At 43.0% G+C, this 26,719-nt stretch overlaps 1 protein-coding gene across 1 annotated transcript in view; it reads right to left on the reverse strand.

The window, feature by feature from the left end:
- The window catches only part of prim2 (DNA primase subunit 2), a 216,266-nt gene that overhangs the window by 162,687 nt on the left and 26,860 nt on the right, over window positions 1–26,719 (reverse strand). Inside the window, exons 5-6 of the mRNA XM_078400014.1 lie at window positions 9,507–9,599; window positions 3,422–3,559 (exon numbers count right to left, since the gene is read on the reverse strand). Of these exons, the coding sequence (XP_078256140.1) occupies window positions 3,422–3,559; window positions 9,507–9,599 (231 nt within the window). The remainder of the gene's footprint in view (window positions 1–3,421; window positions 3,560–9,506; window positions 9,600–26,719) is intronic.

A 26,719-nucleotide genomic window follows, 5' to 3' on the forward strand; every position in this document is an offset into this window, starting at 1 on the left:
AATCCACTTCTAACGTTTTGGTCATCTTTCCTAATGTTTCCTTTATCTGGTTCCATATTAGGTTTTATTTAATTTTTAGTTTGAGTGATACACCATGGAAACAGGCCCTTCGGCCCACCGAGTCCATGCTAGTCATCAATCACCCACTCACAGTAGTTCTATGTTATCCCCACTTTCTCATGCATTCCCTACATTCAGAGCATTTCTTTTTACTTCAACTATTAACCAGCATGACTTTGGGATATTTTAAGAAACCGTAGCACCCACAATCACAGGAAGAACAAGCAAACTCCACGCAGATAGCACCCGAGGTCAGGGTCGAACCGGGTCTCTGTGGCAGTGAGGCAGTGGATTTACCAGCTGTTCCACTGTTTGATAATGCTCTTGTGATATTGGGACATTTTACTACATTTAAAATGCGTCATTGTTTAAATGTAGGAAACCCTGCAGCAAATTGGATCATAGCAAACTCCCATAAAGAATAAAACGTATTTAAGCTTGTTCACTGAGAAATAAATATTGACGAGGGTACAAGAATTCATCTTCCATCATCTTTCTTATCATAGAATAATTGCATGGATGAAAAAGGTCCACCCCGTTGAAGCAAACCCTTCTGAAAAACAGATCAATAAGTACCATTCTCCACTTTCAAACAGAGTATGAAAGTTTTTCTTGAAATTTTTCTCTTCAAATTATTCCATGCTATTCAAGCAGGTTGTTATTTTAGCTTTCAGAATTAAGATATCTAAAAACAGGCCACGCTTTCAGTGTGCAAGCTTCTAAGAAAGCCAACATTCATAGCACAAGAAAGAAATTGTATTATATAACTGTTACCCAATAAACAGAAAGCATTCACAAAATAACCTTCAATAATCTCACTGCCTTAAAGCTTCACGTTTAGTCACTGTTGTAATGTAATGTAGGCAATGGCAATGAGACTATGTAACTCAATATCAGTTCGAACTAGACCAAGTGGACCCGTTGAGCCCAAACTTCTCCTGCATTGGTGCAGCATCCTCTCCTCCCCCCTCCCCCTCTTCCTCTTCCCCCTCCCCCTCTTCCTCTTCCTCTTCCCCCTCCCCCCCCTCCACCCCCTCCATCCACCCCCTCTTCCCCTCCCCCTTCCACTCGCCCTCCCCCCCACTCCATCCCCTCAACCCCCCTTATCCTCCCTCCCTCCCTTCCCTCCACCCTCCTCCCTCCCTCTCCCCCCCCCCCCCCCCACCACCACCCCCTCCCTCCCTAGGAGATAAATTTAAACTTTAAAATGTGAATAACTTAAAAAATATAACCGATTTTAATGAAACTTCTATTAGCACCAAAGGGACGACGGTGAGTAAGGTGGGCCTAAAATTGTTGCGCTATCGTGTACCGTTTTGGCTGTAGTTCAGGAACAAACAAACAAACAAGAGTTTTACTATATAGTTTGTGCTATTCAAGGGAGAAATGTGTTGGAGGTAAACACGTGTGAGGCTCCCATACTTTTCCTCGAATGCTGCACAAAACCTTGAGGTTTCATCCAAGTGGGTGGATATGACCTCAGTTTAACATCTCAACTAAAAGAGATATATCCAATATTGCATCACCCTTGCTGACTTTAAATAATGTGCTCAAGTCTTTGCAATGGAACTTCAAGGTAAGAATGCTGGCTGTCTTCTTTGCCAAAGTTAACATCTAAAAGTACCATTTTCAAAGATAGAGGAGAATCTAAGTTTGGAGTCAGAGGATGTAGGCGAGGTACTAAATAAATACTTTGCATCTGTATTCACTCAGAAGGACTTAGAGGACAGCGAGGTCAGTGTGGAGAATACAAATATGTTAGGGCAGTTTGAGATGGAGAAGGAGATGATGCCGAGGTTCTTGAAGAGCATTACGAGGATGTCCCCAGGGCCTGATGTGATCTATCCCAGGATATGGAAGGAGGCAAGAGAGGAGATTGTGATGGGCTTGACGAAGATCTTTGTTTCTTTTTCAACCACAAGCAAGGCCCCGGATGACTGGAGAGGAGCCAATGTTGTTCCTTTGGTTAAGAGGGGAAAGGGAGAGAATCTAGGGAACTATAGCTCTGTGAGGTTCATGTCAGTGATAGGGAAACTATTGGAGATAATTTTTTTGACAAAGAAGCATTTAAAAATATTCTCAGGGAATGCTTTTCTTATCAATTAGATAATATTTTATTTTTAAATATTTCAGGAGGGTGTACGCCCCACCTGCAAAGTCAAAATGTTAACATTCCCCAGATTGGGCGGCACGGTAGCGCAGCGGTAGAGTTGCTGCTTTACAGCGAATGCAGCGCCGGAGACTCAGGTTCGATCCTGACTACGGGTGCTGCACTGTAAGGAGTTTGTACGTTCTCCCCGTGACCTGCGTGGGTTTTCTCCGAGATCTTCGGTTTCCTCCCACATTCCAAAGACGTACAGGTATGTAGGTTGATTGGCTGGGTAAATGTAAAAATTGTCCCTAGTGGGTGTAGGATAGTGTTAATGTACGGGGATCGCTGGGCGGCACGGACTTGGAGAGCCGAAAAGGCCTGTTTCCGGCTGTATATATATGATATGATATGATATGATATGATGTGTAAGCACGGAGTTCTCTCAAGGCAAACTGCTACAGATGCACCATAGAAAGCATACTGTCAGGTTACATCACAGCGAGGCTGGGCTAAGAAATTGCAGAAAGTTGGAAATGTAGCCAAGTCCATCACACAGATTCAACTCCCCACCACTGACTCCTTCCACACTTCGTACTGCCCCAGAAAAGCAGCAAACATAATCAAAGACTTGACCCACCCCAATCATTCCCTCTTCCTGCTTCTGTCGGGCAGAAGATACAGAAGCTTGAAAGCACACACAACCAGACTCATCAACAGCTTTTCAGGCTTCTGAACAGTCCTACCATAAGCTAGGTTGCTGTCCGATTCAAATTTACCCCATTGCGGACATTGGACTTTGCCTATGGAACTGTTACTCTACAATGCTGAGAAATTATATTTTGTATTGGTCTCTTTCTCTTTGTTCTACCTTTTGGTAATTGAGTTTGACTTCATTGCATTTACGTACAGTATTATCTGATCTGATTGGATGTAGTACAAATATTTCACTGTACTTCATTACATAAACTTGAAGATAGCCGCAAGTATTTGCAAACTGAACCCCACAGATTTAATCTAGACCCCAGTAATAATCCAGTCCATTTACCGAGATGAATACCTACACAACACAATTCGTTCAATTTGAAGAGACGATTTAAAGATATGTAAAGTGCTTTGTGTGAATTTAGATGTTCTCCTTACAATCAAACGGCACCTTTTAATTTCCATTGCAACATAGTTAGTCCACAAGAGGAATGAAAGATGAGATTATTTTTGGACTTTCATCTTCAGAAGCAAAATAAATGGGAAAAAATGCAACAAAATACTTACCGCTAAAGACTTGGAAAGTCTCTGTCGAAATTCATTCTGGATTAGAATCACAATTTCCAGATGAGGTATGTACACCAACCCTTTCTTGATGTAGGCCTTCCGAGTTCGGACCAGTTCCAGAGCATCAGTAAAAGGGACCTATTGGAAGCAAAGAAAATCTAATGGAAGCCCCACAAATGTAAACTAAACATAACCGCTAAAACAGAATAATGAATGGCATTGAGTGAGTGGATGAGGAAAGGATATTTCCACTGGTGGGAATAAAGGGTGCTCTTTTAGAAAGGAGGTAAGGAGGAACTTCTTTAGTCTGAGGGTAGTTAATCTGTGGAACTCATTGCCACAGGGGGCTGTGGAGGCCAAGGCAGTGGATATTTTTAAAGCAGAGATAGACAAATTCTTGATTAGAACAGGTGTCAAGGGTTATGGCGAGAGGGCAGGAAAATGGGATTAGGAGGCAGAGATCAGCCATGATTGAATGGCGGAGTAGACTCGATGGGCCGAATGACCTAATTCTAACTCTTTTAACGTGAACTTTAGTTGAAAAGGCTTACAGTATTTGTGTTACAACAAACCTTCTCATATTCCCACTTCAAAATACGTGGCAACACCAACCATTCCAAATCCAAACTGAACATTTTAAGCAATGCTCACCAAATACAGGAACATTCAATAGGAAATCAAACTCTGGATGCTGCCAATTTAATAAAGGCTGCCAAATTCAGCTTGTGTTGTAATTGTCAATACCTAAAAATTAGCAGTCCTTAGTTGAATGATCCTGGCTTGATGTATGTAGGTTAATTGGCTGGGTAAATGTAAAAATTGTCCCTAGTGGGTGTAGGATAGTGTTAATGTACGGGGATCGCTGGGCGGCACGGACTTGGAGGGCCGAAGAGTGCTGTTTCCGGCTGTATATATATGATATGATATGATAACTGTCTGCCTTAAGAACAGGGTTAGTAAACATGCAAACTCCACGCTGATAGCTTCCGAGGTCAGGATCGAACCCGGGTCTCTAGCGCTGTGAGGCAGCAGCTCTACCAGTTGTGCCATTGTGCTGCCCTATTCGTTCATTACATAATTACACATTAACCTGGGCTCCCAAAACTAATAGTATCCATCAATATGCCTTGATAATTTCAATTAATCTAACATACAAAGATTTTTGAAGGAAAGTCATCACCATTTTCATTACGAAGATAGACACAAATAGTTTGAGTAACTCAGCAGGCAGCCAGCTAATCTGGAGAGAAGGAATGGGTGACATTTTGGGTCAAGACCCTTCTTCAGACTCCTCCACCATTTTCATTATCTGCCATATGGCATTTGCTAATTTTACCCCAACTCTAACATTAAAATAAGAACTCGCTCTCTATATATATATAATTAATTCAAACTAAGCACTTAAATTAGACTACTTTATTTCTGTAGTCAAAATGAGTACAACTCAAGCTCCTACAATCTCTCCAGGATCCATTTCTTTAACCTTTGGGATTGCTGTGGTGAATATATACTATTCCCCACATGGGTTCAATATATCCTACTCAAACGAGAAGGAGCAGGGGTAATAGGACATTTACGGTTCGATAACAAACTAGAATTAATTAACAATCAGACCAAGTCATTATTTTGTAAATAGCGACTATGGTGCAACTTCAATATTTGGTTTGAGGGGAAAAAAACAATATCAAATCATGATTCTGAATTAACGAAAGGCAAAATCTCTGCAGGTGCCCAAACTTTGGAATCAGAGGGCATTTTCAGGTTGATCAAGAAAATGCAAACTGGAATTACTGCTGGCAGTCCATCGATGTGATGCCAGACCATATGGAAAGCTCTCGATATGCATCAGACACCACACAATGGTCGCCTAATACAAATTCTACTTTACCTGCAAGATCACCGAGAACACCAAAGCACATTTTATGGAAGGGGTTAACACCTGCTTTAGTGTTATTTAAAGGACCCAAGCCTAGTGGAGTCATTGTTGAAGATCCCACGTCAAATTCTTCTTCCAGGTAGGGATCTTCTTTAAATTTGTGTAACACCTTCCGCTTGCCAATACACTTACCACCCCTGCAATAATCTCTGCTTTCTCCTGTACCTTTTGTGCTGTACCTTTTCATTCCTCTAGTTTCCCTCTCCCCTGGCTCTCAATCTGAAGAAGGGTCTTGACCCAAAAAGTCACCTATTCCTTTTTTCTAGAAATGCTGCCTGACCCGCTGAGTTGCTCCAGTATTTTGTGTTTATCTTTTGAGCTAAACTTCCCATCCCTGTCTCCAGCAATTATCACAAGACAGCGGCCATCCCACATCTGCTCCCAGCCATTGTTTCGAGACTGATTGCTGAGAAATACAAGTTGACTACAACAAACTGAAATTAACGAACAAAGGATGATGTACAGTGGAAAGTATTGAAAGTAACATTCGGGTGAAAGATTTCAAAAGAAAACTGCAGAACTGGGATTGTTCTCTTTACTTCAGAGAATCAAGAAAGATTCAATAAATTAATTTAATAAAGCTCATAGGATGAAATATTGAAGGTACTTAAACTGAGTATGAATTGCAACTTGCAAAGATGACAAAGCCGATGTTCTGAAAAAGAGTGATACAAGGGAAAGCAAGAGAGCAAAAAAAGCAAAAAATTGACTAAATGGAAATGATTTTTGTTTCAAACACACTGAGCTAGTAGCTGGAATGCACAGCCTGAAAAGGTACCAGTTCAAACATGGTTGTTACTGGGGGAGATTCCGAGGGCTAAGATATATATACACAGGGGTTGATTAGGGACAGTGAGCTTGGTTTTTGAGTTTTTAAAGATTTAACCAAGAAGTTGACGAGGCCAGGGCAGTAGACAGAGACAATATGGAATTCAGCAAGGCCTGTGTGTGTATGTGGGGGGGAGGGGGAAACTAACACTGTAAATAGATGTCCCTTCAGAACGGAGACCCGACCTTTGTTTTCTGGGCCGTGTCTCCGTTCCTGCTGCGGCCTACCATCGGCCCAACTCCTGGAGCTGTCGGCCTCCGGGGCTCTGGTTCGCGGAGCCCGCGGATCGGACTCACCATCAGCGGAGCCGGCCGTCTTTTGGAGGCTGCGGGAGCGGCTGCGACTGCGACTGCGGCTGCGACTCGCCTTAGGCTCGGGCCACGTGGATGCCGACATCGGGAGCTCCAGCAGCGGCAGCGGGTTCGCCCGCCCCGGATCGCGGGGCTTGGGGCGCGGACATTTCACCGTCCGGCGCGGCCTAAGATAGGCCGCGGGATATTTCTCTGCTGGGCGGGGGCTTCAATGTCGGGAGCCACGACCGCCCCGACGTGCAGCAACAGCGGCAGCAGCAGCGTGTTCGCCCGCCCCGGATCGGACTTATCATCGGCGGAGCCGGCCGTCTTCGGAGGCTGCGGGAGCGGCTGCGACGCGACGCGCCTTGGGCTTGGCCCGATGTGGACCGTCCGGTGCGGCCTGCAACCACAACAACCTGGCTGCGGGCAAGGACGGCAGGAGAAGGGAAAGACATTGTGGCCTTCCATCACAGTGAGGAGAGAGAGGACTGGAGGAGACTCACTGTGATGGATGTTTCTTTGATGGATGTTTCTTTTTTGTGTGTTTTTGGGGTTGGGTGGTTTGAGTGCCTATTTAATGCTTTTATTGTTGGACTGTGTTTTTGGGGGTTTTGGGGTTGGGTAATTTGGGTGCCTGTTTAGTGCTTTTATTGTTGGACTGTGGGTGATTGAATTAACATTTTGTTCAAGATGGCCGCGCCGTTGTGTTTGGCTGCCTGCCACTGTATGTTTCTTTTTTTTCCTAGTCAGATGTGCAGCACTTTGGTCAACGTGGGTTGTTTTTAAATGTGCTATACAAATAAATTGACTTGACTTGACTTGACTTGATAAGGTTCAGCATGGTAAGTTACTCGGGAAGGTTAGATCGCATGGGATCCAGGAGAGCAAACTAATTGGGTACATAATTGGCTTGATTTTCAGCAGCAGGGGGTGAGGGTGGAAGGTTGGTATTCAGATTGGAGGTCTGTGACTAGTGTTGTGCCTGACGCCAATGCTGAGCCCTTTGTTGTTCATCATCCATATTAAGGGCCTGTCCCACTTAGGCGATTTATTAGGCGACTGCCGGCGACTGTCAAAGTCATAGCAGATCGGCAAAATTTTCTTTTACCCTACGACAATGACGACGACAATGCCGAGTCAAGTCAAGATTACACCGTCTTCGGAAATATCGCGAAATTCCCACACTGTCAATGCTTCTCCAGCGTCTAATTTTCGCTGAAATCACTGACAAGTCGGTAATTACTTGAGAGTTTTGAAATATAACATCTTGCCCGGGTTACTTGAAAACCAAGCTTCACAGTAACAAGGCATAAACTGGATTGACTTCCAGTTTACTAATAGCAGTATTAAGAAATTTAATTTTAAAAGTAGTTAAATGGATTTTTGTGCAGTGTGGGCATTCTTTGAAAATGTATGGGAGATGCATATCTGGTTTCTGGGTTGAATATCTGAGTTGGGAGCCTACTTTAAATGTAATTGCTGATGGCCATAAACGATTGCCATAAACGAAAATTCCCACGTTTACCTGACCGTCAAACTATCGCCTCCAATCTACCTGTCAAATGTCCTGACGGTAAATAAATTGGTTAAACACAAGTATTTTATGGTATCTTCAAATGACTTTACTTATTTTTATATTATGTGCTTCGACATGCATCTAAGAGAAACTAGCAAACCTGGGGACAGCATGTGACAGCGCCCGCAATAAGCAACGATACCTGGCGACAAGCCAGCTGTTGCCGAGAAATTTCACTCCGGTTGATTTCTCAGCGACTACATGCGAACTGTCGGCGACAGCCTAGTCGCCGGCAGTCGCCTTAAAAATCGCCTAAGTGGGAAAAGCCGTTTAACAAAGATAGACACAAAATGCTGGAGTAACTTAGTGGGTCAGCACCATCAATGGAAAAAATGGATAGGTGACATTTTAGTTCGGGTTCTTTCTTCAGACTAATTGTTGGTTGGGAGGTGTGTGGGGGTGGAGGGTAAGAGGGGGTGGAGGGTAGGGAGGGTGGAAGGGACTGGAAGCAAGAGAAAAAACAGAACGAATCGGGACTGGCAACAGATAACCTAGGTTAGGAGGTTCCTTGCAACCCAGCACTATGAAAGTTGAATTCTCCTATTTTAGGTAACTTCTACAATACCTCCCTCCCCTACCCCCCTCTTCCTCCACTAACAGTCTGTTAACCAGTACCCAGTTCACAACAATATATCCCTCTTGGGCCCACACCATCCCGAGTCAACAATCAACCTATTAGGGTACCTCGTTGCCTGAGGTCATCTGTTGCCGGCCCCAATTTGTCCTAATTTTTCTCTCACTTCCAGCTCCCCCACCCCACCACAAGCAGTCTGAAGAAGGGTCCCGACCCAAAACGTCACCTATCCAATTTCTCCACAGATGCTGCCTATCCCACTAAGTTATTCCTGCGTTTTGTATTTGCGTTTTGTATCTACTTTTGGTATAAACCAGCATCTGCAGTTCCTTTTTATTACATCCACATTAACAATTTGGATCAGAATGTACGAGGTATGGCTAGTAAGTTTGAATATGACACTGAAATAGGTGGTATCATTGACAATGAAGAAGGTTACCAAGGATTGAATTCGAAGTTTGATTAGCTGGTAAGTGAGCAGAGGAATGGCAAGTTTAAATCAGATTAGTGCAAGGTGTCACATTTTGGGAGTCAAACCAAGTGTTTGAGTGCTGTCTGTACGGAGTTTGCATGTTTTCCCTGTGACCTGCGTGGGTTTCCTCAGGAAAATCCAGTTTCCTTCCACACTCCAAAGATGTACAGGTTTGTAGGCTAATTAGTTTCTGTGAAAATTGTAAATTGTCCCTAGTGTGCAGAATAGTGTTAGTGTGCAGGGACCGCTGGTCGGCGCAGACAAGGTGGACCGAAGGACCTGTTTCCCAGCATGTATCTCTAAACTAAACTAAACGACAGAAAATCTATGAAGAAAAATGAGCAAGTAAAATGAAACATAACAATTCAAGTTTTAATCAGTTGGTCCAATTGGTATTGTCCTCACCTTGTAAAAGATTTGGTCTTCCATTACAACTGAACTTTGTGCAGATGAACTCTGCAGTTTGTCAAGCAAGCGTTCTTTTTCCTCTGGTTTAATCTGAAATAAACAAAAAACCTCATAGTTTAGGTCGAGACATTGTTTTGACACTCACAAATAACTGAGCATTTAACACATCCCAGATTGCCCAGGGCAATGAAAAGGCAATTACCTGGGAAAGCAACAAGTTACGTCTGGAATGACACACTGATCTGGATGATAAATAGAAACATTCAGACTGGCTGATGTGAATACAAAAATCAGTCCATCAGCCACTAAATCACCTACCAACAGAGCATTTCAATGCGTTTTTCGAATAATGGAGGAAAACCTTAATTCACACAATTAGAATTGAAAAATTGCATAATATTGGAGAAATTATTTTTTTAAGCGCTCGAAGTTATCATGAGGTGAAATGCACTGCCTGAAACAATAGCCTGAGCATTGAATTTCATCACCAAAATAGGACATGCAACCTACCAGGCTCATGTTGGTACCGATGCTCATGTTGGCGTATCCTCCCACCTTACGTTATCCAATTCTTGAGTGCAACATTCTCATCTATTCTCCAAATATGTTTAGGTTCGGGTTTAAGTTTATTATTACCACTTGTACCAAGGCACGGTGAAAAGCTTTTATTTGCACGCTATCCAGTCAAATACATAAATACAATCAAGCCAAATGCAAAGAGAAAGATACCACAGGCCAAAATATAGTTTCTCCAATTGGATTTAACAGTCATCACCTCTTTCAGATTCCAAGCCAAAACATCTATATCACATTTACCTCATCCAACTGCTCATTGTAGCTTATTGGGACTGTACCCTAGCAAATGGAAAGACCGTTCAGAAGTCTGATAACTGAAGGGAAGAAGCTGTTCCTGAGACTGGTGGTGCACTCTTTTTTAGTTGTAACTTTAATGTGCTTGGTCATTTGCCTCATCAACGTCTTGTAGCGATGAGCTCCACATTCTGATTCATAGTGGGTGAAAGATGTATCTCCTGAATTCTCCAATTGGATTTATCGGTCATCATCTCTTTCAGATTCCAAGTCAAAACATCTATATCACATTTACCTCATCCAACTGCTCTGTGATGTTACACACTGCCTAGAACACAAAGTACTGGAGTACTTCAGCGGGTCAGACAGCATCTTTGGAGGACACAGATAGGCAATGTTTCGGATCGGGACCCTTCTACTGATTGATTGTAGTGGAGGAGAGAAAGTTAGAAAAGAGGCAAGAGCGGTACAAAGACTGGCAAGTGATAGTTGGAGAAACGAGGAACTTCAGAAGCTGGTTTATAAAAAAAGACACAAGTAAAAGACACGAGTAATCCAGCAGGTCAATTAGCATCTCCAGAGAACTTGGATAGGTGAGGTTTCCAGACAGGACCCTTCTAATTTTCGCTGAAATCACTGACAAGTCGGTAATTACTTGAGAGTACTTGAGGGGGGGGGGGGGAAGAGAGTTGGAAGAGAGGAAGGGCAGGGCAAAGCCTGGAAAATAACAGCTGGATGCTGGCGAGGGGGGATTTGATAGGCAGATGGTTTTAATAAAGGCTGGAGATTAAAATACAAAAGGTGTGAGGCAAAAGCTTTGACGAGTTGAGAATTGTGAAGCTAAAGAAAGGAATGTTGGTGGCAGGAGAGGGGTCACCACCTCCTCCCCAGATCCTTTCCCCTGCAAACGCAGGAGATGCAACACCTGTCCCTATATCTATTCCTTCGCTGCCATCCAGGCCGGTAGTCCTTCCAGGTGTGACAGAGGTGCACCTCATCTATTGCGAAGATAGACACAAAAAGCTGGTGTAATTCAGTGGGACTGGCAGCATCGCTGGAGTCAACGAATGGGTGAAGTTTCGGTTTGAGAACCTTCTTCAGACTGGTTCGGGATAAGAGATACGAGAGATATAGATAGTGTAAAGATAAAGAACAATGATTGAAAGATATACAAAAAAGTAACGATAAAGGAAGCAGGCCATTGTTAGCTGTTGGTAGGGCGAAAATGAGAAGCTAGTGTGACTTGGGTTGGGGAGAGATAGAGAGAGAGGGAATGCCAGGGCTAGAGAAATCAATATTCATACCACTGGGCTGTAAGCTGCCCAAGCGAAATACGAGATGCTGTTCCTCCAATTTGCTTTTAGCCTCACTCTGACAATGGAGGAGACCTAGGACAGAAAGGTCTGTGTAGGAATGGGAAGGAGAATTAAAGTGTCCAGCAACCGGGAGATTGCATCCAGTGGTCCCGATGTGGCTCCTGTACATCGGTGAGACCAAGCGTAGACATGATGACTGTTTCTCCAAACACCTGCATTCAGTCCACCAAGGTCGACCAGATCTCCTGGTTGCTAACCATTTTAACTCCTCTTCTCATTTCCATACTGATATTTCTATCCTGGGCCGCCTTCATTGCCAGAGTGGGGCCACTCGCAAACTGGATGAACAACACCTAATATTCTGCTGGGGTAGCTTACAACCCAACAGTATGAACATTGAATTCTCCTATTTTAGGTAATTACAAACACCCTTCCTTCTCCCTCCCTTTCCTCTGTATCCCACCTGGACTCTGCACCTATTTCTCCCCTCATCCTCCTCTTCCACAAACATTCCTTCCTCTAGCTTCACAATTTGCAACTCTTCAATCCTTTTGTCTTACACCTTGTTTTTCATCTCTGGCCTTTGCCCAACTAACCATCTTATCAACCTCCCCCCCCCCTCCCCCCCCCAATGTTTCCACCTATTGGGTGGAGTGGGTTGATTAACAGGTGGGTGGACAAAGGCAAGAGATGAAAAGGAGACAAAATGGGACTGAATGAGACAAAAAGGAGATAAGGAGACAAAAGGATGTTGGTGAGGAAAGAAGAGGTTTTAAAGAACAGTGAAATGTGACGCTGGAGGGAGGGATATAGGTGGAAGGGGACAGAGGGTGTGGGTGGAAAGAAGAAAAAGAATAGGTCGGGTGTTACCTAAAATTGGAAAATTCAATGTTCATGCTGTTAGGTTGTAAGCTACCAAGCGGAATACGAGGTGCCATCCTTCCAGTTTACATGTGGCAATTGGACATCCAGCAGGCCTAGATGGACCGAGCGCAAGTGTTCAGGGAAACAGGAACACCAGATGTAGTAGATTGAAATTAGACTAGGTGTATGTGAACCTCTCTCTCACCTGGAATGGTTAGTGGGGTCCCTGAATGGAGATCTTTTGGAAAGTACCTGGGGAGGAAATGGTTTGAGTGGAAAAGGATGAGTGAATGAAGGAGTTGCATAGGGAGTGGGCTATGGGGAAAGTGGAAAGGGTGGGGATGGGAAGAAGTGACTGGTGGTGGGATCACATTGCAGGTGGCAGAAATGTCGGAGAATTATGTGTCGGATGCAGAGGCTGCTGGGGTGAAAGGTAAGGACCAGGGGAACTCTATCCTTGTTCCATATCGAGGGAGGGGGATTGAGAACAGAACTGTGGGACACAGAAACGACATGGATGAGGGAACCATTCACGTCAGTGGGGAAAACACATTTCTTAAAGGAGGACATTGGTGGAAAGCCTCACCTTGGGACCAGATGGGTGGAGACTGAGGAATTGAGAGCAAGGGATGGAGTCCTTGCATGGGTGCAGGGTGGAAGGTGGTGTAATCAAGATAACTGCGAGAGTCAGTGGGTTTATAATCAACATCAGTTGAAAGTCTGCCCCCTATGATGGAGATAGAGAGATCAAGAAAGGGGAGAGGGGTGTCAGAGATAGTTCAAGTGAATTTGAGGGAAGGGTGGAAGTTAGTGAACTTGATGAAGTCAATGAGCTCTGCACATATGCAGAAGGCAGCCCAATGCAGTCAGCGATGTAGCAGTGAAAGAGTTGGGAGATAGTGACAGTGGAACAAGGACTGTTCAACGTAATCAACAAAAAGGCAGTGGAGGAGCCATTTTGCGTTTATTGGTTATTTTAGCATATTGTATTACTTTGTATCCTGCTGTATTATTTTTTAGACACCAAGAGGTTGTCTTAAGTTTAATATGAAGCTTACGTATAGGACTGGGAGGTGTGACATCTTGAGCTCGGACACAGAATAACACGTTAACTCATGACTGCACAACTGCACTGTGGTTTATTCAATCATTTACAATCCTCCAACCAAAGGTGGCGCTATTACACTCCTTCCACCCTAATTTTTTTTTAAAAATCCTTGTGGACATTTTATTTTGAGTAAAACCAACGGTATGAAATTATTACAATCTTGTCTGATAGTTTACTTTTATATAACCTGAATAAAATGAGGGCATCATGCATATGTGTTGCTTATACAATGATATGTGCATTTCAGGAAATAACTTCACAAATTTAACCTAACCACTGGGTTTCTCCTTCTTTCTGGATATCTTCCCTGACCAAAAGTTTCTGACTGTTTAGAACCACTTGGACTCATTGTTAATCGAGTCAAGCCTTCCTTTTGACCTACATTCATAGATTCCAGTCCATCAGTCAATTTTGTTTGACTGTCAAGCCCACTTGAACCTCCATTTTCAGGCTGATTCAAACTCTCACAAACTTGTGTACCTTCTTGTACCATTTCTGGTTCATCTGGTACCTGTACTTGAGTGGTAACCCAATTATCTGACTCGTCTAATTGGTCTGATTTCAACCCTGTCTGTGCTTGCATAGGCATGACATGGTCAATGTGTACTTTTCTCACCTTTCCACTTCCAAACATCTTGACCAAGTATGTCCGTGGTCAGCACTTTCTCACTACTCTTCCAGGTAACCACTTCACCCACTTGTGATGATGGTTTTTCACCTTTACCTTCTGATTCAACTCAACACTCCTTTCCTTTACTCTACTTCCGTCATGATATGCTTTTTGTTTCTCCTGTTTCTCTTCTACTGTTTGAGCCAAGTTTGGTTTCAACAGTGAAAACCTTGTTCTGGGTTTTCTTTTCAAGAACAGTTCAGCTGGTGTTTGACCAGTAGTGGTGTGAGGTGTGTTTCGATATAACATATAACATATAACATATAACAACTACAGCATGGAAACAGGCCTGTCCGGCCCTACCAGTCCACGCCGACCATTCTCCCTGACCTAGTCTCATCTACCTGCACTCAGACCATAACCCTCCAATCCCCTCCTATCCATATACCTATCCAATTTACTCTTAAATAATAATATCGAGCCAGCCTCCACCACTTCCACCGGAAGCCCATTCCATACAGCCACAACCCTCTGAGTAAAGAAGTTCCCCCTCATGTTACCCCTAAACCTTTGTCCCTCAATTCTGAAGCTATGTCCCCTTGTTGGAATCTTCCCCACTCTCAAAGGGAAAAGCCTACCCACGTCAACTCTGTCCGTCCCTCTCAAAATTTTTAAAACCTCTATCAAGTCCCCCCTCAACCTTCTACGCTCCAAAGAATAAAGACCCAACCTGTTCAACCTCTCTCTGTAGCCTAAGTGCTGAAACCCAGGCAACATTCTAGTAAATCTCCTCTGTACCCTCTCCATTTTGTCGACATCCTTCCTATAATTTGGCGACCAGAACTGCACACCATACTCCAGATTCGGCCTCACCAATGCCCTGTACAATTTTAACATTACATCCCAACTTCTATACTCGATGCTCTGATTTATAAAGGCAAGCATACCAAACGCCTTCTTCACCACCCTATCCACATGAGATTCCACCTTCAGGGAACAATGCACAGCTATTCCCAGATCCCTCTGTTCCACTGCATTCCTCAATTCCCTACCATTTACCCTGTACGTCCTATTTTGATTTGTCCTACCAAAATGCAGCACCTCACAATTATCAGCATTAAACTCCATCTGCCATCTTTCAGCCCACCCTTCCAAAAGGCCCAAGTCTCTCTGTAGACTTTGAAAATCTACCTCACTATCAACTACTCCACCTATCTTAGTATCATCTGCATATTTACTAATCCAATTTGCCACACCATCATCCAGATCATTAATGTAAATGACAAACAACAGTGGACCCAACACAGATCCTTGGGGCACTCCACTAGACACTGGCCTCCAACCTGACATACAATTGTCAACCGTTACCCTCTGGTATCTCCCATTCAGCCATTGTTGAATCCATCTTGCAACCTCACTATTAACATCTTGCAACCTCACTGTAATCAGAAAGTTAGCCAGTTTGTGAAACAAAGACAACTGTCTTTTCTTTGGATTGGGATCCAGCAGTTGTTTGATTAATGTACGCTTCACAATTTGCACTGTGCGTTCTGCTGCTCCATTGGACGCGGGATGGTATGGAGCTACTCTAGTGTGTTTTACAGCATTCCCTTTCATGAATTGTGCAAACTCTTGTGAACAGAATTGTGGTCCGTTATCAGACACAATTTCCTCTGGAAATCCATAGGATGCAAACAACCCTCGCAAAATGTCTATCGTTTTGGTGGATGTCGTTTTTTTAATCGAAAACACCTCAACCCACTTGGAGTGACTATCAATCACAATGAACAATTGTTGTCTATCTAACTCTGCAAAGTCAATGTGTAATCTTTGCCACACTCTAACTGGCCATTTCTATGGCTGTAGCGGTACTGTGGGTGGATTCTTTCCAACTGCTTGACATGTGCTACATTCTTTCACCGTTTGTTCTATGTCCTTATCTAGACCAGGCCACCATAGATAGCTTCTAGCTAGACTCTTTGTTAGACACATTCCCAAATGCTGATCATGAAGATCTTCTAGCAATTTTACTCCATATTTTTCAGGTATTACAACTCTCGCTCCCCACATGACACAACCTTGGTCTACCGAGAGTTCGTTCCTACATACAAAGAATGGTTTCAGTTCTGCCTCTGAATTCGGCAATTTGTTTGGCCATCCATTTGTAATATATTCCTGCACTCTTGACAAAAATCTGTCAGTGCGAGTAGCCTTCCGAATGTCCCCTGATGTGATAGGTAACTCATCTACATGAGAGAAGTAAAACAAGTCCTCTCCGTTTGGGGTAACCTCCGATTCCAAAGGTAATCTAGACATGGCATCAGCATTGCTGTGCTCTGCTGCCTTACGATACTGAATATCATACTGGTATGTAGACAATATCAATGCCCATCTTTGCATTCTGGCTGCTGCCAGAGTTGGTATGTGTGCTTTTGGATTTAGGATCACTGTCAACGGCTGGTGATCTGTCTCGATTACAAACCTTCTACCATACAAGTATTTGTGAAACCTCCTCATGCCAAAAATCAATGCAAGAGCCTCTCGCTCTATTTGTGCATAATTTCTCTCACTGGCATTGAGTGTTCTAGATGCAAATGCTATTGGCCTTTCCTCTCCATTTCCTAACACATGAGAGATCACAGCACCAACACCATATGGTGAAGCATCACATGCTAACTTCATCGGCTTATTAAACAAGCATTGAACTCTCTGCCAACTGAGCTTTACATGATTTGAAAGCTTGATCACATTTACGTGTCCACTTCCACGGTACCTCTTTTCTCAAAAGCTCATTCAAAGAATGTAAACAGGTGGACAGATTTGGCACAAACTTCCCATAATAATGCACTAATCCTAAAAAGGATCGGATCTCAGATATGTTTCTGGGGAGTGGGCGCATTTTTGATCGCATCAATCTTACCCTTGGTGGGGTGTAGACCATCTTTGTCTATCTTTTGACCCAAGTACTCGACCGAGTTCTGAAAGAACTCACATTTCTGTGCCTTCACTCTTACACTGTGTGTTTCAAGTCGTTTGAGTACCACTTCCAACCTTTCATCATGTGTCTGCCTGTCAGGGGCTGAGATGAGGATGTCATCCAAGTAACACACAACACCTTCAATTCCCTCTAGAATTTGTGTCATTACCGCTTGAAAATTCCCTGGGGCTGATGATATACCAAATGGAAGCCTATTGAACTGAAACAATCCCAAATGCGTGTTAATAGTTAGCTTGGATTTAGATTCGTCATCTACACCTAACTGCAAGTAGGCATTTGTCAAGTCCATTTTTGTGAAGACTTGGCCGCCTGTGAGGGTGCTAAACAAATCCTCTGCCATTGACAATAGACAATAGGTGCAGGAGTAGGCCATTCAGCCCTTCGAGCCAGCACCGCCATTCAATGCGATCATGGCTGATCACTCTCAATCAGTACCCCGTTCCTGCCTTCTCCCCATACCCCCTCACTCCGCTATCCTTAAGAACTCTATCCAGCTCTCTCTTGAAAGCATCCAACGAACTGGCCTCCACTGCCTTCTGAGGCAGAGAATTCCACACCTTCACCACTCTCTGACTGAAAAAGTTCTTCCTCATCTCCGTTCTAAATGGCCTACCCCTTATTCTTAAACTGTGGCCCCTTGTTCTGGACTCCCCCAACATTGGGAACATGTTTCCTGCCTCTAATGTGTCCAATCCCCTAATTATCTTATATGTTTCAATAAGATCCCCCCTCATCCTTCTAAATTCCAGTGTAAACAAGCCCAATCGCTCCAGCCTTTCAACATACGACAGTCCCGCCATTCCGGGAATTAACCTAGTGAACCTACGCTGCACGCCCTTCATAGCAAGGGTATCTGGTCTGCTATCTTCCAGTACCTGGTTTACAGTCACCTTATAATCCCCACAAAGTCTGACACTGCCATCAGATTTAGGTACAACTACAATGGGTGTTGCCCATTCACTACTTTCTACCTTACTGATAATGTTCTCAGCTTCAAGTCTTTTCAGTTCTTTCTCAACCTTGTCCTTAAGAGCATACGGCACAACCCGTGGCTTGCAATGCATTGGTGTCGTATCCTGCTTCACGCGTACTTTCGCCTTGTACCCCTTGATTGGTTCTCCCTGGTCGCTAAACACCTTCCGGTGTTGCTTGATTTCGTCCTCCAGACACTTTAATTCTTCACGAACGAGGAATATCTCGTTCCAGTTGAGCTTCAAGATCTGCAGCCAATTCCGACCTAGCAACGCAGGTTTATCTCCCTTTACAACTACGAGGGGCAACTCCACCTGTTGGTCCTTATACCTAACTGGTACATGTACGCATCCTAACACTGGAATCTTCTCTCCAGAGTAACCACGTAGCTTGATTCGCTTCGCTTCCAAAGGAATTTGACTCAGCTTCTCCCGATACACAAATTCTGGAACAACGCTCACAGATGCTCCTGTGTCGACTTCCATGCTAACATGGGCTCCATTCAACTGGACTTGCACGGACATATTCTTTGTCTTCCGGTTTACTAGCTCATTGCTGCAGATGGTGTATATCTCGAGAAGTTCTTCCTCTGCCTGCAGTTACTCCACAGAATGCAGCATACTTGTTGTTGAACTTTTCTTCTGCTTAGCCTTTCGACAAGCCTTCGCTAGGTGTCCCATTTTGTGACACGAGTAACTCTGCCTTGAAGAACGGACAAGACTGTGCTAGATGTGAGCCCAAACAGTGATAGCATAACTTTGCCGTCGTCTTGCTACCCTTCCATGGATAACGATTCTCTGACGTCTTTGTCGACTTATCTGTCTTTAGTTTGCTGGACTGCAGCTTGTTCAACTCTTCCGCTGGTTGTCTAGAAGTTGTCCTGACTTCTCTAGAACCCCTTTCTGCCATATCCATTGACAAAGCAGTTTTACAAGCTGTTTCAAAGGTCAGGTCATACACCGTCATCAGCTTACTTCGGATCCACTCACTTCTCAGTCCACACACGAAACGGTCTCTTAAAGCCCGGTCTTAGAAATTTCCAAAATTACAATGAATTGATAACCTCGAGTGTCACGATAAAATCACTAATATCCTCCTCTGGAAGTTGGCATCTCGTTCCAAAACGATAGCTTTCAGCTATTTCTAAGGGCTTAGGGGCATAATGTTCTGTTAACTTCTTCAGAATATCCTTCAAAGGCGTGTCCTTTGGTTTGGCTGGAGCTAATTAATTCTTTACTGTATCATAAACATCGGGACCCATTTCAGTGAGAAAAATTGCTCTTTTCCTAGTTTGAGTTGCTTCATTCAACCGTCTTGATTCTGCACCAGTAGCTTCTACTTCAGTGATGTTATTTGCACCAAAAAACATCTCTAAACGTTCGATGTACGCACTGAACGTTTCCCGGCTTTGCTGGAACTCACCCAATCTTCCGATATATCCACTGGGCACCGCCATTTTAGATATATAATTTTTTATTTTTTTTACAGTCTCACAGAATTCAACTTTGTGACCCGATTTCCAACTTTCCTTGACACCAAAAGTTATACAACCTTCTCTGTGCCTCTGTAGAATTCCTTATCTACACAAACAAGTAAAGCTGCGGAATCGACGATCCCATCCTCGTCGCCAATTTGTGATATCTTGAGCTCAGACACAGAATAAAACGTTAACTCATGACTGCACAGCTGCAGTGGTTTATTCAATCATTTACAATCCTCCACCAAAGGTGGCGCTATTACAGGAGGACCTAGAGATGTGGCTAGGGTTAGAAGTATAAATTCTTCCAGCACTGACGTAATGCTTAGTGTATCGAGTGTAGCTTAGACACGAGGACTAACTGCAGACCGCTTTTTAAACTGTAAAAGATGGACCAAAGGACCGGAATTTCTCGGTAAATTAGACAGGGAATGGCCAAAACATCACTTGGAAGCCACAATTTCTCCTGACGATCCAGAAATTAAGCAAGACATTATTGTGAACGTTATTGTCAAGGATCCATTGAACCCCACAAATTCTGTGATTACTTATTTTTCAAGTTGATGACTGCAGTAGCTTGGTTTCTTAAGGTAAAGACAATGCTCTTGCAATGGACTCAAAAGAGAAAGGAAATTCAGGCTGCTGTGAGTAGCCTCGAAAAGGATCCTGGCAAGCTGAAAGAAAAGGCTAGAAGGACTGCAAACTTTAATGTATGAAGTTGAAGCAATCCTAAATGATCGACCCATGACCAAGAGTTCTGATGATCCAAGGGACTTAAAAGCACTTACACCAAACCATCTTCTTCAAATGAAAAGCAAGCCACTAATGCCACCAGGACTATTTGTGAAGGAAGATTTGTACATCAGACGTAGATGGAGACAGATACAGTATATGGCAGATCTTTTTTGGAAACAGTGGATATGAGAATAATTGCCTCTGATCCAAGAATGACAGCGATGGTCTAAGGTGAAAAGAAGCTTCGCTACAGGTGACATTGTTCTGGTGGTCGATTCTACTGCACCAAGTAATTCCAGGCTGATGAGAATATTGGAGACCAGACCAGATGCACAAAGGTTCTGTGCACACAGTTCAACTTCAGACTAAGAACATCTTGGAAAGACCGATTACGAAGACATGGAAGCTGATACCAGATTACAGTGAAGTCTGGTGGTCTTGAAGATTGACTATAGTAGATTAGATGTCAATATATAATGCATGCTTTTTCGATTACGTATGAAGTTTATGGCTCCTTTTAATGTACATTTAGTATTTGTTGCGTTATACACTTATAACAAAATTAAGGGCCGGTGTGTCGGAGCCATTTTGCATTTATTAGCTATTTTAGCATTTTGTATTACTTTGTATCCTGCTGTAGTATTTTTTAGACACCAAGAGATTGTCTTGAGTTTAATATTAAGCTTACGTATAGAACTGGAAGGACCTAGAGGTGTGGCTAGGGTTATGAATATAAATTCTTCCAGCACTGACGTAATGCATTAGTGTATCATCGAGAGCAGCGTAGCACAAGGATCTTTGCTGCCATTAATATACGAGAAGTGCCTGCTGGATTTAAGGTCTGGAAAGTCGGTACATGTCACGAAGGAACGGCGATAAGATATTAGATTCTTACCAAGTTAATGACAAGAGATATGTCAATATGTTTTATTGCAACTTCAAATAAATGACTAACTGAAACGTCGTGAAGCTGTCTGTTGTTATTTGCGTGAAGAAGTGACGCTCCCGTTCCCTCGTCATACGGTAAGCTTTGGGGCTTTATAAGGAAGACGGAAGCTGCCGTAATAGGCAGGCCTAGCTGGGGCCCATGCGTGTGTCCATGGCTATACCTTAAGTTGAAGAAAGTTGTACAGGGCATTGGTGAGACCACACCTGGAGTATTGCGTACAGTTTTGGTCTCCTAATCTGAGGAAAGACATTCTTGCCATAGAGGGAGTACAGAGAAGGTTCACCAGATTGATTCCTGGGATGGCAGGACTTTCATATGAAGAAAGACTGGATAGACTCGGCTTGTACTCGCTGGAATTTAGAAGATTGAGGGGGGATCCTATAGAAACTTACAAAATTCTTAAGGGGTTGGACAGGCTAGATGCAGGAAGATTGTTCCCGATGTTGGGGAAGTCCAGAACAAGGGGTCACAGTTTAAGGATAAGGGGGAAGTCTTTTAGGACCGAGATGAGAACTTTTTTTTTCACACAGAGAGTGGCGAATCTGTGGAATTCTCTGCCACAGAAGGTAGTTGAGGCCAGTTCATTGGCTATATTTAAGAGGGAGTTAGATGTGGCCCTTGTGGCTAAAGGGATCAGGGGGTATGGAGAGAAAGCAGGTACGGGATACTGAGTTGGATGATCAGCCATGATCATATTGAATGGCGGTGCAGGCTCGAAGGGCCGAATGGCCTCCCCTGCACCTATTTTCTATGTTTTCTATGTTTCTATGTGAGGAGTCAAGAGAGGTTGTTGAGGGCGGGGGCAAGTTCAGCATCCTCCACGTGGTAGAACTTCCTTGTGTCTACTCTGATGTTAAACATTTATTCAGTAACTGCTTTGTGATGTTAAAAATGTGTTCAATAACTGCTTTGTGATGTTAAACATTTATTCAGAAACACCTCTATGTACTTTGGAGAAGAGAAACACAAATGAATTTTGTTGAATTGTCCAATTAATTCTATTCTACTGCTCCTCCCCACTGATTTGTAATTTATCCCCATTGAGTATTTATTTATTTCCATTTTGACAGGGAATGCTGAATCTGATAGAATTCAATGCTGCCTGTGTCACACATTGAAAAATTGGGATTGGCAGAAGCTGTTCAGTTCATGTTTGTTTGTCATTCTGTTGCTTCATGGCTGAGCTATTGCTTAACTCCATCTCCCACTTTGATTCCATAATCCTTAGTAACTACCCTCAAATCAGTTTCACTGGAAAAGGCAACAAGAATCAAGGTTTCATGCTCATGACCTCTTAAACCCAATGACCATCAATCTGAAACAGTCAGTTTCTCTCTTCCCAAATGCCACCCAAAAATATCAAATAACCCCACCAGTTAAAATTTCAGATTTCTAGCATTTGTTTTATAAAAGTTTTCCATTTATGTGCATTGTGTCTAGTGATATACCACAGAAATGAAGAAAAGAACCATTTATATTGCAGTTTCCAGACTCACATGGAAGGGAAAGGATGTGATTGGGTATCCCAGAGCTGGAAAACCCACACCAGCCGGCTGATGATCGGAACAACCTCATGATATGTCCGAAAATAAGAGAGGCATCCTAGAGCCAAATTCACAGCTGATAAAATTGGTAAAGCTTCCTTTACAATAGACAATAGACAATAGGTGCAGGAGTAGGCCATTCGGCCCTTCGAGCCAGCACCTCCATTCAATGTGATCATGGCTGATCATTCACAATCAGTACCCCGTCCCTGCCTTCTCCCCATACCCCCTGACTCCGCTATCTTTAAGCGCTCTATCTAGCTCTCTCTTGAAAGCATCCAGATAACTGGCCTCCACTGCCTTCTGAGGCAGAGAATCCCACAGATTTACAACTCTCTGAATGAAAAAGTTTCTCCTCATCTCCATTCTAAATGGCCTACCCCTTATTCTTAAACTGTGGCCCCTGGTTCTGGACTCCCCCAACATTGGGAACATGTTTCCTGCCTCTAATGTGTCCAATCCCTTAATAATCTTATATGTTTCAGTAAGATCCCCTCTCATCCTTCTAAATTCCAGCGTATACAAGCCTAGTCGCTCCAGTCTTTCAACATACGACAGTCCCGCCATTCCAGGAATTAGCCTAATAGCAAGAATATCCTTCCTCAAATTTGGAGACTAAAACTGCATAGTACTCCAGGTGCAGTCTCACTAAGGCCTTGTACAACTGCAGAAGGACCTCTTTGCTCCAATACTCAACTCCTCTTGTCATAAAGGCCAACATGCCATTAGCTTTCTTCACTGCCTGCTGTACCTGCATGCTAACTTTAAGTGACTGATGAACAAGGACACCCAGATCTTTTTGTACTTCCCCATTTCCTAACTTGACACCATTCAGATAATAATCTGCCTTCCTGTTCTATCCACCAAAGTGGATATCCTCACATTTATCCACATTAAACTGCATCTGCCATGCATCTGCCCACTCACACAACCTGTCCAAGTCACCCTGCATCCTCATAGCATCCTCCTCACAGTTCACACTGCCACCCAGCTTTGTGTCATCTTCAAATTTGCTAATGTTACTTTTAATCCATTCATCTAAGTCATTAATGTATATTGTAAATAGCTGCGGTCCCAGCACCGAGCCTTGCGGTACCCCACTTGTCACTGCCTGCCATTCTGAAAGGGACCCGTTAATCCCTACTCTTTGTTTCCTGTCTGCCAACCAATTTTCTATCTATGTCAGCACCCTACCCCCAATGCCATGTTTACAGGTTCTGGTTGGATAGTTCAGTATCAATTTACAAGTTTAACTCATTTTGTTTAGGAAATAATTATTTGCACAATTTTGAAAATATCCAAATATTGCTCTTTTTAGGTGCATTTACTTACAATGCAATCTTTTACTTGCATTTGCATCATGAATCGTAAAATAGTGCAGCGTTCAGCAGCTCCATGACAATGCTGTAGTTTTCTTACGTTTGGAATTAAAGCCATGATGTTCTTTTGCCTAAAGCAACAGGGTAGTATTGCGAATCAATTGGCAGTCTTAGTGCAAAATCATTAGTTTACATCATGGCCTTTTGTGTTAACACAGAGTTCAATGTCCTAGCAACTGCTGTTCTCAATTTCTCGAACAGCAAGTGATGGCAATGGTTATGATGTGACCATTTACATAACAACTTGCAATTATATACTGCTTTTAACTGAGCTAAACATCCCAAGGGCTTCACAGAAGTGTCATCAGACAAACATTATTCACTAAACCACTTAAGGAGATATTAAGAAAGATGAATAACAGCTTGGTGAAAGAGATAGAAATTTTAAAAGACAGATGGAAGAGTTTAGGGAAAGAATTCTAGTCCTTTGGGCCATGGCACCTGAAGCCACAGTTGTTAATGATTGAGGAATTAAATTCACGGAGACATGAGAAATAGTCTAGCTAGATATTTAGATAGATTAATGGGGTGTTAGAGATAGGAGAGGCAAGGATACCGTGATAGCTTGGAAAAAAGGGAAGAGGGTTCTGAACAAGACATTCACAATATGTAATCAAATTCAGATCAACAATTTCCCGCAACCCCTCCATAATATCAATCCCTCTCTATCATATTTGCTATTGGCTCTGTATTTGGTTGCTGTAAGATAAGTCTCTAACTTGTTCCAGTTCTGTCAAAGATCATCCACCATCCAAGTTCGCGGTTTTTCCTTCCACAAACATTACGTAACCCGACGACATGTGTTTCCCAGATTATTCAGTCTTCAGTCTATATTATATATTCACTTTACCGCAAGAAATGTGTAAAAATACAATGATGAGTAGTAGCTGTATTTCAAATCTCTTCCAGCTAAAATAAAAATAAAGAAAAACTGTAGACTATGAAAATCTGAAATAAAGCTGAAGTCCAGCAGACCTGGCAACATCGATGCAGGGAGAAACAGAGCCTATGCTTCAGATGAAAAAAAACCTTAAAGCTGTAACAAATGTACCATTTCAAAATGTGCAGTTAGTCATAATAAATGCAATCTTCATGATTTTTACTATGAACAGTTTTTTTTTAACTTTGAAGAATTCCTCAACATAGACTCTCCACCATTGAGTATTCCCTATTCCACCCACAGCACACAATCACTTCCATCTCGCCAGCACTGCTAACAAAGGGGAATTCAAAAAGCCACACGTCATTTTAAGAACAAGGCCTCTCGACCAGACAGCATTCTTATTGAAACTTGGCAGAAAGAAACTTCAGATACAAAATTACACTGTCATTTCTTACATCTACGAAGATGAAGGCCCACCATATAATCTTCAAGCGGTCTTATCTGAGGCCAACATCAAGAAAGGAGACAAATCTGAATGCATTCACTCCAGAGAGATATACCTGCTGACTGCTTTGGGAAAGTCATTACATGGGTCCTCCTCAACTATCCTCTCCAAGTGGCCAAAGACCTGTTCCCTAAATGGCCATCAAGATACAAAATGGGAATGACCTTCACTGTGAGACAATCGCAAAACAAAGTTCATGGTGCAGCATCAAATACCTTTCAAACGCTTCTAATTGCCAGCCCCACAGATCCAATGCAATGTGCAAGCAGGTCACTTAAGATCATGCCATCACTCCAGCATCTTTCTTACCCTTTCTTATTGAAAATTTAGCTTTTTTTCTGGAATCTACAAAACAAATATGAAACAGCATCCCACTCTCGGAAACTAAGGTTACACTCAACATCAATCTGAGATGTTGTCTGCAGTAGACACTTCCATGCACATATGGAGGTCAAGCTCCAGGTCATTGACAATTCATTTAATAAAGCCTGCCAGAGACCAGGCCTTAATCTAAACATCTGCAAAACTAAGGTCCTTTACCCAACGGTCCTCCTTTGCACAGCATTGGCCCCTACCCCCATCCATTGCCCACAATGAAATCCTGGAAAACTTGGATCACTTTCCACATCTTAGGAACCAAATCGCAACAAAGACTGGCAAATCACATGTAACCCACCACAGCTTTGAGAGTGCCTGCACAGGCTTTGGCAGTCTGACAAAAAGTGTTCAAAGATTAAGAACTCAAACCCTACCCAAAACTCATGGTTGATGGGGTAGCAATAATCACTGCATTCCTATACCCTTCAGAGACAACAAATTACCTTTGGCAGGCATTTCAAAGAACTGGAGAGGAACCGTCTCTACAACATCCTCCAGATCCATTGCAGGATAAGTAAATTAACATCAGTGTCCTCTCCCAGCCAAACGTCCCCAGCATCAAAGCTTTAATGACACTCAGCCAGTTGCTATGGTCGCATGTCAGACATCAAAAATGGGCGCATGATGCCAAGCCTTGTCACACAAAGATTTCCAGGAGGACAGAGGAAATGCTTCAAGAAGG

The sequence above is a fragment of the Rhinoraja longicauda genome, chromosome 5 (assembly GCF_053455715.1).
Source record: "Rhinoraja longicauda isolate Sanriku21f chromosome 5, sRhiLon1.1, whole genome shotgun sequence".
NCBI lineage: Eukaryota > Metazoa > Chordata > Chondrichthyes > Rajiformes > Arhynchobatidae > Rhinoraja > Rhinoraja longicauda.